General features: G+C 48.6%; 1 protein-coding gene across 1 annotated transcript in view; it reads left to right on the top strand.

Moving 5' to 3' along the window:
* SLCO3A1 (solute carrier organic anion transporter family member 3A1) overlaps window positions 1-13715 on the top strand; it is a 213656-nt gene that overhangs the window by 151590 nt on the left and 48351 nt on the right. The window contains exon 3 of the mRNA XM_006273738.3: window positions 7564-7662. Within this exon, the coding sequence (XP_006273800.1) occupies window positions 7564-7662 (99 nt within the window). The remainder of the gene's footprint in view (window positions 1-7563; window positions 7663-13715) is intronic.

Genomic DNA, 13715 nt, shown 5'->3' with positions numbered 1-13715 from the left:
AAAGGTTTCAGTTGGGTAAAAGCCAGGTGCGGATCAGCGACAAGGGTCACTTCCACAAGGCTCTTGTTCATCTCAACAAGAGTCACCTCTGGTCTGCTGGCAGATGCTGCCCTGTCCCCTCCTATATGGCATTGTGGTACAAGTGTGTTGCCCTCCTGGCACGCCTCACCTGCAGCACACCTGTTGCTTGTTGGCAGGGCTCTGAAATACAATCATCTCCCCTCCCCTTTTGTCCGGGGTCCAACCTGGGGTCCCTCCACTCCAGCCTCCTGTGAAGCAGCTGCCAGAGCAGTGAAGCAGCAGGTGAGTCTCCTGCTGAGGCTTCCCAGGAGAGATCACAGCTGTGTCTCCCCCACCATTGCCCTGACCAGCTTCCTTCTTGCGAGGCTCACGCTCCTCTGTGCAGAGGAACTGGCCTCTTTATGGGTTTGAAGCAAGTGACTTCTTATTCTGCATTTTGTGCAGCAGGACCATGCAATTTAACTGCCTTTCCCCCTCTGATCTCTAGCTGGAAGCCAGTGCAGACCAGGTCCTCTAACAGCATGCTGAGCAGAGGGGGTCAGGAGCAGAGCCCCTCTCTGCAGCATTTACCTTGGCATCTTGCTTTCAGGATCTTTGCTGTGAGTCACTGCCCAAAGTGAACCCCTTCCAGGAAATCACAGCAAGCCTTCCTTCTGACTCTCACTGCAGGCAAAGATCCCCATCTCCCTCAGCCATTGCTGTGTGGCCATGCTCATCCAAGGCTGTCTCTGTTTCATGGTGATGCTGAAATCCCTTCGTTCAATGGAGGCCATTCTCCAGCAGTGCCACCCATCCGCTGTGTGACTCCAAGCAACTTTCTTCACTTCTCTGCACCTCAGTTTCCTCTTAACATGCAGTCAAGATAATACTTCTCATTATTCCCCCTCCTTTCCCCTTTGCAAGATACTTTGAGATCTTTAATTGAAAAAATGCCACCCGAGTGCTGTGTTCTGTTGTTCCTGACTAGAACTGGTTAGGAGATTTTCAATCCAAAGCACGTTCCTATTAGGACATGTCCAAACTGAAGCCATTCTTGTGCACGGTTTTTATTGAGTTTCTCATTTCAGAAAGACTTTGATTTGGGGGGGGGGTCAAAATGATTGAAACCACCTACTTTGCCATTTTTAAAAATGTGTTTTCTTCTGATTTTTAATGGCTTTTGATGTCAAAATGTATAGTAATTATAATTTCTTAAAAATGAACATGTAAAAGTCAAAACTGAAATGAAACGCTTCAAGGATCTGGATCTGGAGCTAGGATTTGGAACTAACTTCCTAGGGAAGTGGTCCTCGCTCCTACCTTGGGTAAATTCAAAAAGAGGTTGGACGAACACCTGTCTGGGGTCGTGTGATCCCAGCGTGTGCTCCAACCAGTGGCGGACGGTTAGACTAGATGATCTATTCAGGTCCCTTCTGACCCCTAACTACTATGAAACTATGAAACAATGAAATCACCAGCACAAGAGGATCGGCTTGACCCTGCCGGAAAACTTCTTGTCTTGTGGAGTTCGTGAATGTTCTTTGCATTTTTAACTCTTTCTCAGGTTGGGCTGGAAAAATTATTTGCAACCTCGAAAGTTTTCCAGGGAAGAGAAAACTGTTTTTCTACCCTGCTCTACAGTGGGGCTTTAGTAAGAGTATCACCCACCCCCTCTTTAAACATGGTGCATAATATGTGAGTACCAGTTAGAAAACTGGGGCAGGCAGAGCTATTCCAGTGGCCAGACGCTCGCCCTTCAAGGAAGATTCGTGCGTCGAAACCTGAGTCTGAACATAGAGGTGGGTGGGTGATGATAGCCCCCAAGTGAACTGCCCTTAGCAGCCAGAGGAAAGTTTAAGTTAGAAGAGCAAAACCAACTCTAGGAGCAACCAAAGGAAATAGGCTGAAATCAGGCTTTCGGCCAGGCCTTTCCTGTCGCTCCAAGTGGGAGTTTTGCCATGGGTTTGACCCTCTTTGTTCTTGAGGATGGATTGCTGCCTGCTTCAAAGCACACGTTTCTGTCTGCAGGTTAAAGTGGCCTCAAGTTCTGCCCTGCCTTTGTATCCACAGCAGGTGGGAGGAGGTTGATTCAAGGCTGTCTGCAAATAGACCCTGTTCCTCCTGATGCCCGTGTTGCTGGAGGGCAAGATGGAAAGCAAGTTCCTAAGGAGTGAAAGTGAATAAGGACCATGAGGCATTTCTTGGAAGGGAAGGGCTGCCCTGGGCATATCTGTTCCTCTAAAGTCCACCCAGGACTTTCATCTGTGCTGTGTTCATGGTCTGTCCCAAGCTGTTGCATATCATTGCACACTCTTAATTTCTGCCATGGATCACCGTGGCAAAGCTGTCACGGCAGGGCCCATTGGGGATCCTTCAGGATTACAGATAGTGTAATTACAATAGTGTAATTACACAAATTACACAGTGTGTCCAGCCAAACTATTGCCATTTAAAATAAAAGGTATTGTTATTGTATTGTCATTACTTTGAGGGCGTTACATGGAATTAGAGGGAGAGGTGAGGAGAACCTGTTGCGGCCTTGTTTTAAGGCCACTTTAAGGGAAGTGAAACCACAATTTATCTAAATGAATGTGTTTGCTTTGTTTTATGCTGATAACTGGGGAGTGAAAAGATAATTTACTGTCTTGTAAAATACTGTAGTTCCCAGTCCTTTTAGCAAACACTTTATCCTATTCCCGAGCTCCCTCTAGTGGGGAATTTTAGAGTCAAGAGGATCTTCCAGGCGTCTGTTTCTAACACAGAATACTTGGAAGTTTTTAATATCTTGGCTTGGTTTTGTTTCTGAAGGGCAGTAAGACAAATACTTCAGTGAAAAAGGGGTACATCTATCATATATAAGGTGCTGATGGGAAAAGGTTGTACATATTCCCCCTCTCACACCTGTAGATGTACACACACACAATGTCAGATCTTTTTAAACACATTTATCTTTTTGCTTTTAAAGGACACCTGAGTCCTCAGCCCTTACACAGAACAGCCACAAACCTCGCAGCACCTTCGGTCAGCTCTTGGAGGCCCATTGTCTCTCTATTCTTTGCAAGTTGCCCCTTCTCCTTCATATGCTGAACTGTCTTTCCTCCTCCTGAGCTCTTTCCTTCTAACCCACGCTCTGCCAGTACAGTCCTCTAAACCAAGCTGTGGTTCAGGTTCATGCATTCAAAGCATCTGGCACAGTAGTAGTGAGGACTCATGCCTGTATTGAAATACTCCAAGAGACAAAGTTCACTCCTTCCTCAGCCCAAGTGCCCATTCCTTCAAGGGCTATGCTGCTCGAGTGCAAAATAACCCTTGAGCTTGGCCCATTCTGAACCTTTCATTCATTTTTTGTCTTTTTTTTTCCAAGAGTGTCATGAACAAGCTCTATAAGTCACCATACTGTGTAACTACTTGTGCATTTATGGAGTTTGACCGTGATGAAATCACATGAGACACTAAATCTGTGGACAAGCTGTGCTTGGGCCCTGCTAGTACCCCACACTCCCAGGTCCTGGGCAAGCCCTTGACCAGCCTGTTTTAGGATTTAAAGCAAGCAGCAGAGAATGGCATGGTGTTTACATGTATTTCTTCAACAAGGCAAATTCCTTTGACAGGAATTGTCTGCTATCCAACTCCTCTTTGGAACATTGTTGAATAGCAATGAACAGTGTAGGATACCCAATGAAGATTGCTTCGGTTTTTGACAATATCCAGAGTCACAATACATGGAGGTAAGGGTTTTTGCACTCTGATGTATGGTAGGGGTGTCAAACTGAGTTCCTTGGGTGGGCCATATTCCCTGCCGCTGGGTGTACAGACCATTTCACACTGCCCCCACTCATTTCTTGCCCCACAACATTGAGTGGCATTGCATGTTTGACGCTGCTATAGTATAGTATTCAGAAATTGAAATGAAATCTGTGATAATAGGTGGGGTGTGATGTAAAGAGGACTCGTGTTATCTGAGTTTGCCTACACTGCTGTTGTCTAGCACAGCTGTTGTCACTCTCCTAGAGCAGCATATCTATAAGTTATTACCGTTCAACACTACGTGGGTCGATGCATGCATGTGCTCTTTGCTGCTGCTGACTGTGAGGCCACTGGGCCTTGTCCAGTGATGAAGTGCTGTGCTCGCATGCACTGCTGAAATCTGGGCACCATTGCAAAACTCACTCCTTCTGTTCGTTCCCTTTGGGGCCTTGCAGTTTAGTTTGAATGGGTGCTGATGCTGTCTAGCATGTGCGTGGTACGCCGCTAAGGCACATGGAGACCAAGGTCAGCCATGGGAAGCCTCACTCTAGCACTGAGGTGAGGAGCTTCCTGCCAGCTCGTGGGGAGTATTCCTCAGTTAGCAAAGTGCCTGCTAGTGAGATTGTCCTGCACATTTGCAGTCCCAGACACCAGAGTCTGAAATGTACTGGGAGGCAGCTTAGGGCCATGCCTGGCAGTCTGTGGCCCACGCGCTGCTTCAGGATATCAATGGGATTTAGCTTCACTCTCAGTCAGGTTCTCTCACTATTTTGTTCATGCTCAGTCCTGCTCACCTTGCGTGGTTTTTTTCTCATGTTGTGTATTCATACCTTGGGCTCTCAGAGGGCATAAAGGCCATGTGGCCATCAGAGCCCCTAGGACAAGCAGTAATGTCAAGGACAATTTTTGTCTAAGAATTGTCTAGCTCAGCGGTGCTCAGCCTCCCAGTGCCATGGGAGGGCTGGTCCATGGGCCAGATCCCAACTGTAGGGTTGGTACGGGGGTGTAGTCTGGTGCACCAGCCCAATTTCATGCATGGCCATGGACCCTGTGAGTTGGATCCAGCCTGACTGCATGCAGCAGACCTGGCTACAGAGTGACCCCACTCACTGGCCTCACCGTGTGCTGCTGTGATTTAGTGTACAGGGCCACGTCATCCGGCCCACAGGGATCCCTTGAGTCCGTGTATTTGGCAGAAGGGGACCAGCCATTAGCTCTGCCAGTGCTCCCCCTCTGCCAAATTTACATACCTGTGGACTGGATGACATGGCCTTGTAGGCCAGCTCTGGTCCACATGTTGAGTACCATGAATGTGCCTCATTAATGGCACTGTGCTAGCACAACTCTTCACATGGATCCAAGCTGATTGCTCCAGCTGTCCTCACCCCTCTCCTCCTACTGTGAGAAGAGTGACTCTTTCCTCCTCTACCTTCACCCCCCGCCAGTGTCACTGCCATCTGCAAACAACCCCACTGGCTCCCCAGTAACTCCAGAGAAGCTTCCCCCCCATTTCTCCCATGATGCCAGCTTCCCTTCAGGCATTTTTGCACTAATAGCAAGTTGCCTTTTTCTTCCACATCTCCCACTCAGTGCAGTTTTCTTTCCTGCCCCTTTGGCTCCATGACATAGATTCCCTCCCATCCGCACAGTGCCTGGGCCCCTCGCGCTCTCTGTTGCATGTGCCCTCCCATCAGCCCCGTGGATCTTCCACTGGATTTCGGAGCAGAACAAGCTTTTGAAAACCCCCTTCTTGAGTACATCTGCATTGAGATTGACCTAACTACTTGCTTACGTCGAATTCACTAGGATCACCTGCAGTACAGAGGTGATGGGCAGGCTTCAGCACAGGCCTGACAGGACCCCGGGACTCAATCAGGGGACACCCATGCCCCCAGACAGGCTTGACAGGACCCCAGGACTCAGGGGACACGCATGCCACCAGATCCACCCTGCTTTTGGTACCTGTTCTAGTTGGGGATTCATGCCCGTGTTGCAGCCACATGTGTCAGATCCAGCGCAGACAAACCCAACTGACTTGCTCTAGGTCACAAAGGAAGTTTCTGATAGAAAAGGGCCCTGAGCCTAGATCTCTTAAGTCCCTGGCCAGGGCTGTAGCCACAAGCCACTCTTTCTTTCCCATCACTTATGAAGTGTCCTCTGAAACTTCCCCTGCCTCTCCCTTTTTCTCTCTCCCCCTGCTGCTATTGATTTCTGCTCTGGTGTTAGCAAGCTGTGTTTGCCTGCATGAGGCAGGATGGAATAACTGTTGAGTTGCACGCAGTGCCATCAGCCATTGCTAAAGCCAAACCGCATGCTGGAAGGAATTAACGTACCACCCAAGTGGTAACTATTAGGAAGAAGTTATTTCTGACCAGACATACTCTGCCTGCTGAGGCTTTCTCCAGGGAACGTGGTTTTCCTCCAGTCAAATCCTCTTCTGTCAGGGTATTAAAGGACCACTGCTTTCTTTTTTTTTTTTTTTTTCACCTCCTCTGATGGATTCTCTGATTGCTGAACCACACTGAGAAAATGCAGGTCCATTAAATGATGGGTTTAGACAAAAAGACTGAAAGGCCGCGGTTACATGCTGAAGTGCATTACAAATCTTCAGTATGTCAAGGTGACCACAGGGAGCACATGCAGATGATTTTACAGAGGAGCAAGAGATGTTTGCCAAACTGTGGTGTAAGTTTGATATGCAGAGCTCAACGTGGGGGAAGCATCCCAGCCTCACTAACATGATAAAACCAGCCTCACTAGGCCACAACTAGGGTTCATTTTGTCTCCCTGAGACAAGCTCCCCAGTCCCATTTGAACAGTAGGATGCTGGGGCACCTCTAGGTGTGAAGGAAGATGGTGGCTTTCAGGAAGGAAGTGATGGGTTTCAGGGGCATCTACTTTTTCAGCACTCGAGATGTGTGATATTTATGCAAAATTCCTATTTCTAGTCCCTAACGATTGTGCAAATAAATATTTCTAGCTGTTTTCTTAAAGGAGATATGAATAGCTCAGTAGCAGTGGTCTCCACTCATCTACTTGCCTAGCCATCATCAACTGGCAGTGCTTTTCAGGCATCTCAGTAGATGAGACAAGGGGCCATAAATGAGTGGCCTCACAGATTCGGTGTGTTGTGAGCGTTTTATGGAGAGGGGGTTTGCAACTTTGAGGGAGGGTTTCTGCAGTTCTGCAGGGATCTGCCCACAGCACATTGTAGCAGAGCAGGATTTCAGGGAAGGGCTGGGTCCAGTGCCGAAAGCTCTCAAGTCCTCTGGTATGGGGCAGAATCGTAGCCTGGCTGGGCATAGGTGAAGAGTTCCCTGGGCAAATCTGCCTCCGGTGAGGAGTTGTGCCTCTCATGACCTGTGTTTGAATCACCAAACCCTTGGGAGTGACCCAGCCAGCCTAGCCTTGGGCAAATTTGTTTAGTAACCAACTCGGTGCACTCTCAAACCGCACCCCTGGAGCATGAGTGGCTGGTGCCTCCTGAATCTGGGGGGGCACCCGCAGAAGCCACTGACCCTGTTGGGGGGGCATCAGCCCTACTGACAGCATCAGTGTCGGCCATCAGGGGGGCACCAGCCCCGTCGGGGGGACACGTGCACCCCCGTGCACCCCCTAACAGTCACCTATGCCCTGGAGGGTAAAAGTCCTTCCATAATATCTCAGCCCGAGCCATGATGACATTGCAGTGCTCCATAACATGCCTTGCCCCAAGTAAAGGAAGCCAGTCCACATTGTTACCATTGATGTCCATGTGCACTAAATGCAGAGTGCCTCGCATTTAATTCCCCTCTTGTCTCTTCTGTCTCCTTACAGGGATCTTGTTTACGATGCTGGTATTCGGACCAGCCTGTGGATTTATCTTGGGCTCCTTCTGTACCAAAATCTACGTGGATGCTGTCTTCATCGACACAAGTAAGGAGAATTACAGTTGAGTTGCTGCTGACGAGTATTAACACTGCATTGTTATCTGCTGACATCCGCTTCTAAAACACCACCCAGTCCCTGGGTCCAACAGGATATGTGTACCCAGCAAACATCCTGTGCCAGGCAGTGACTTCGCCAAACACTGCAATGCCCTGCAGAGGTTGCTTCCTAAACAAGGACTGCAGTGTCTGGAGCTGCCTCTGCAAGCATCTTCAGAAAGGCTCATGATCACTAATGCTAGTTAGCCTGCCTGCCAGCCAGAGAGATGGCTTTTGGTGCCATATGAACATGCTAATGGCCTAATGCTCCTTCTGATTTAGGATGTAACCTGCATGAAGCAGTGTGAGAGCAGCGTCTGCTCAGTAACCTCCTTCCCCTGTAGGTATGGCTCCAGTGTGTAACCATTTGTAGTGGGGCTGCACTCCTGAGTAGGGTTCACTTCACCTTGATGCCAGATGAGAACAGGTAGGGATGCCTGGATGCAGTTCCCTTCTGGTGGCTGCTGAGCATCAGCCCAGTTCTTAGCGGAGAGGTTTCCACCGACAGACATCAGCTAGCCTGCATGCAGTCTCATCAGAGGGGCTGAGGACTTGCTGGGCCATGCAGGATGAACTGCCTGTTGCTACTTGCTGGTCTCTCTAGCTTAGAGTAAAAGCAGGATACCAAGAAAGCTTCCCCTGGTGCTGTCTGGAAACCAACCACTTCTGGGGAAAGAACAGTGCAACTGGCTTATGGCTCCCTCCCTACACCCTACTCATGTTTCTAGCAGTTATCGATCTTATACACATGTCCATTCATAGAGTGCCGTAGAGATGCTATTGATTCGGACAGCAGAGTCCTTTTTACCATGCATTAGCGCTGTGCATGAACCTGGCTCACATCTGAGAGGAAAAAGGGAGGGGAGATGGGGAAAGGGGGCAATGGATAATGAAAATGTCCTTATTCCAAAGCTGAGTCATTTGAATAATTTATTATTTCAGTTGAGCATGTGAATTTAACACCCCTAAAACCAGTGAGATTACTCAGGTTAGCAGGTCTGCTTGTTTGTCAGAATGTAAATATTTGCCTGACCTAAGATTACATGGCATGTGGGAGAATTGGGGTGTTTGTGCTGAGCAGAAATCCTCCCAGGAATATGTCATAAGTATTGCCAGGATGCCAGAAAGCCTTAGCAACAGAAAGCTGTCTTATTTGGCACTGGTGCATAATAATTTATAATTATATTACATTTTTAATTTAAAAAGCTGTTTGTATCAGTGACAGTATTCCACTTCCCTTCATCATTATTCAAAACAAAAATAGTTCAGATTATTTTCCTTTATTTTTCACCCACTGGCAAAGAACCTTAGGATGAAAAACAAGGAAGGGAAGTAATTCTTCCAAAAAAGTAACTCCTCCATAGATTTGAAATGATAGATATTTCTGTTTTGAATCACTTTATTGATGCATCCGGACAGGTTTAGAATGGAAGGAAAAGATTTCAGATTTTTTTCTGAGATTTTTTCCCCCACCCCAAAAAGCCTGGTAAATATAATCTGCTTGTTCCACTCCATAAGCCAAAGATGGACCTCTCGCGAGGTAAGGCATGACGACAAGAAAATGAGCGTCCCCCAGGAGTGTGCCCTGGGTCTCCCAATAAGGTGGAACTGGGCAAGAAACAAAGGGGTTTTGGTCCCCTGCTCTAAGCACTAGGGCTGTGCGAAGCTTTGGGCGCTGATTTGATTCGGAGGAGATTTGGCCCGATTCAGTGGCTGAATCTGAATTGAATCAGGGGACCAATTAAAAGGTCTGAATTGATTCGAAGCTCCCCTGACCTCCCCCACCCCCGGTTCCCCAGCCTCTCCCATGGCTGCCCTGCCCACCCCAGCTTCAGCCCTTTGAAAAAACAAACCCAGGAAGCCCCCAGGATCCCAGGTAAGGCTGCTAGGGCCAGCACAGAGCTAGCCCCAGCATCCCCTACCCGACCCGGAGTAACCTGCCCCATGCCAGAGGGCACATGGCACAGGCATTCCCCGGGGACAAGCTGCAGGAGCACAAGGTGTGCCGCTGTTTCTTGTCTCCAGGAAAGCAAACGTCCTCGCTCATGTGGATGTGGCCATTCTGGTCTTACAGCAGGAAAGGAGAAAAACAAAATGCATTAAAAAGAAGCTAGGAAGGAGAATGCTTTTCTCTTTGTAGACCCGCAGTCTGATGTGGTGTGGCAGCTCCCTGTCAAAATGTTTTCAAGCTGTCTTTATGGCCTGGTTAAATGTTCATAAATAAATGGATAAGCTCTTACCAGAAGGAAAGAAACCTTTGGTTTTAATGTAAATGTTCACTGCAAATGTAACTCTTTTGTCAGCAGAGGGCACCATAAACCAACCTACAGGCATCTCCAGTTTCTTGATTGCTTGGTATAGCTTGTAAATCTGATGCTTCATCTCCTTGGTAATACTTTTCCCTCTTGCCCTCAGCTGCTTTCATCTTTAGTACTATCTCATCCCAATGGGGTCCTGGACCAGGGGCTCTCATCTTGTTTCAGGGGAGTGGGTAGTCCCCCCTGGGGCAGTGTACCATGGTTCTGCGACATTGCAATGCTTCTTTGCAACATCAGGCCTGTGTTTAAATGGTTTTGTGCATATTCTGCAAAGGTTGGGACAGCTCTGTGGAACAGAGCAGCTTCCCTCCTTCGGTCTCACATGCACAGATGTCATGATAACAACCTGAATGCTTAATGCGCATAGCAGAACTGACTGCCCAACTTCCCTGCCAGAAGGACTTGATTCAAATACCTGATGGCTCTTTATATTCCTTATATAACAGAGTAGTTCAGGCCTCATCCCAAACCTTCCCCCAGCTGACCTACCTGTAAATGGGTACCTGGCAGTTGCATGCAACACTAACATCATCTCTTCCTTGTGTGATGCTGACTATCGAGGCAGGCAGGCCATAACCATACTAGACCAATGGGCTGAAAGGCTTGGGTCAGCCTTTTACTTTTTGGGCTATTTCATCTATTGGCTTCCACAGAGGTACAGTGGGGATGGGTTGTAGGCATATCACTGCAACCTTCACTGAACCATGTGCACATCAGGCCACTGGGTATAACTCAGTGGGTGGAGACACTGCACTGAAACCAAACACATCTAGCCTCTTCCTAGTACCACAGCATGGTTGAAGAGGGCACTGGAGCATTCACTTGAGGAAGCCTTGGGTGGCTGTGTGGTGCAGAAGTGTATTCAGGCATGTCGCTTTCTAGATCTGACCCCTCACCCCCCAGTTACTGATCCCATGTCATCATCCCCAAGGGGTTGTTTGGAGATGTGCCAGATGGAAAGCAACCAAGAGACCTTTATCTGGACAAGGGTGTCCACCACCCAGCTGAACCTGTGTGGACTGCTTCCACCCAAAGACTGATCTGCACTCATGTCTTAAGCCAGGACTGATACAGTAGGCAGTGACAGCACAATCATGCCAGTCCAGCACCCCCCCCCCCCCCCCTTTTTGGGACCCTGTTGGAGAATTTCCTTTCCCTGGCAGTAGATGCAGCATGATGCTCAGATACCCCTGAGGAGAGGAATAATGGGAGCAAGTCCAGTTCCCTCAAAAATGCTGCTCTCCAAAAAAATATCTGAAAGTGATGCTGTGTTTTTCCCTAGAACCAAAGGGTATTTATAGACATGCTCCAAGAGGCAGTCCCCCTCTTGGACTAGCACAGCTAATTAAAAGTGCTCAGAGCATCACATGTATCAGCATCCCCATGCTGAAAAATGGCAGCGGGGTGCTTTGAACTAAAGTTCATCGTTGAACAAGCTTCAGTATAAAGCACCCCATCGCCATTTTTCAGTAGGGGGACACTGATACACGTGGCGCTGCAATCTGCTGGAGCGTGGTAATTACCGTGCTCCAGCAGACTCCATTAATCGAGTCTGCTCTGAAGCACTGTAATTACAGCGGGTCGGAGCAGCCTCCCTGCATGTGTATACGAGCCCCAAAAGTTTCGTTCTGGAGAGACGACCTGGTTACTTCATGTCAGCCGTGGATCTTCACAGTGACTGTAACCAGGGACAGACTCTTAGAGTGGATGTGATGGTCACCCCTGCTGTGTGCATGCTCCCCATCACAACCAATTGTGAGCTCACACATGCATGGCACTTGCTGGCCTCTCCTTCCCAGGGGACCTTACATCACTTCACTCTTCCTCACAATTTCTCATCAGGCACAGATTTTATCCCTCGGAATAACTCCCCTGGGTTTCTTTATTATCCATGAAGGTCAATTTGCTGGGGGGGGATTTTGCCACCTTTCTTCTGTCTCCTTCCTTTCTTGAGCTTCTCCCATTTTCTGGAACAGCATCTTTTCTGTCATTCACCTCCCAGGGGGTCATTTCCGGCCCTCGAGTCAAATGCACATCTCAGATGAGGTTGAGCAGAAACCATGCATATGAATTAAGGACTCTAGAGACTACATTCATCGCTCAATCTGAGCAAAAGATCAGGCAGAGCTGTCTTTTCCCAGTCCTTGCTGTACATAGCCCTATGTAAAGAGCCCAGCATGCATCTAGCCAGTGTTCCCGTTCCACTGCACGCCTCTGGCTTCCTTTCAGAGACATTTTCCCAGTCTTCCCTTTGTATAAATCCAAGCAACAGGGGAGATTCAGCTAAGCATTTGCAACAGAGGGCTGGTGCATGTCGTTACACTAGACTAAAAATAAAGACTCTCCCCTGGTGAGCTCTGCTAATTTGTTTGAGCAGACGGCACCTGCTGCACACACAAGTGTCCTGCTGTGCTTTGTCCGGCAGGGGGCAGAGGGACCCTGATAGACACATTTCCTTCCTCTTCTTTCCCTTCTATTGTTTCTCCATTGCCCCAAACAGACCCAGAGCAAATGACACAGGCACAGCCATGGTGACAGGGTTTCTTCGAAGGTAGCAAGTGACCACCTCTGTCCTGTGGGATGAGGAACACTATTAATGAAAGGAAAACTGGGTGTTTAGCCCATATCTGGTTTTGAAACAGTCCGAGAAGATGCTGAACGCTACCAATTCATAGCCACGTAGCATTTCTCAAGGCGGGGGCTGCAGTGGGAATTGGGAGCCAGGGTTTCACATCCTTGCCCAAGTACCGGGTCATAGGCTAATTGCTGTTAATGAAGCCAGACAAGATACTGGCTGGAAATAGCTGGGGGAGCTGAGGAGGGAAGGCATGTTTTTCCCATACACTCGTATGCTTGCAGACCCGGAGAGCTGAGCTGCCTGCTCCAAATGCTGCATTGTGTGAGCTCTGAAGGGATGGCATAAAATACAGCATTGCCTCAGCAACAGGCAGCAGTGCTGACTCTGGGCAGCGGCAGGTGAGAGAACAAGGCCGCGTCTTGCTCATCTAGTGTTGTCGTTTGTACTGAGTTCAGGACCCTGTTGTGCCAGATACCATCCTCACACTGAGTGAGACTGTCACTAGACCTAACAGACAAAGGGCAGGAGAGCAGTTGCTGAGCTGCTGAGTGACTCACCCAAGGTCACACAGTAGCTCAGTGGCAGAGAGCAGATCTGCTGATTCCCAAGCCAGTGCTCTATCCAGTGACACCCCTCCTGGTCTCCTGACTGCTTTCACTGTTCGTGCCCCACAGTGATATCTGAGCAAAAACTCTAGGAAGTAACATGAGTTGCTGAGCTAGTTGCTCATCGTTGCTGTGAGGTGGAGACCCACAAGTGTAACAGGTAGATGTCAAAGTGTGCCACGTAGGAGGTGCTGCTTTGCCTAGTGTCAGTAACAGGCCTCTTCAGCTCTTTAAACTCAAGAAAGACCCAAATAATCTTCTGGAAGAAGCACTTGGTTTCTTCGTTCAGGTTTCTCAGTGCTTCCTTTTATGCCTGCCCTGCATGGGAATCGGGACGTCCTTGTGCCTAGCACAGGCATGAAGTCACTTCTCACCTGCTTTGAGGGTAGGGAGAACATCTGAAAGAGAAACCCACACTGCAAGTAAACTCTTAATACATGTCTTTCCTGCCGTGATCAATGCCCTGCCACGTGGAGCCTTTGGGCAATACCACTGTTCAAAC

The sequence above is a fragment of the Alligator mississippiensis genome, chromosome 11 (genome assembly GCF_030867095.1).
Source record: "Alligator mississippiensis isolate rAllMis1 chromosome 11, rAllMis1, whole genome shotgun sequence".
Classification (NCBI taxonomy): domain Eukaryota; kingdom Metazoa; phylum Chordata; order Crocodylia; family Alligatoridae; genus Alligator; species Alligator mississippiensis.
The sequence above is the reverse complement of the archived record's forward strand: the minus strand, read 5'-3'. Positions and strand labels throughout refer to the sequence as shown.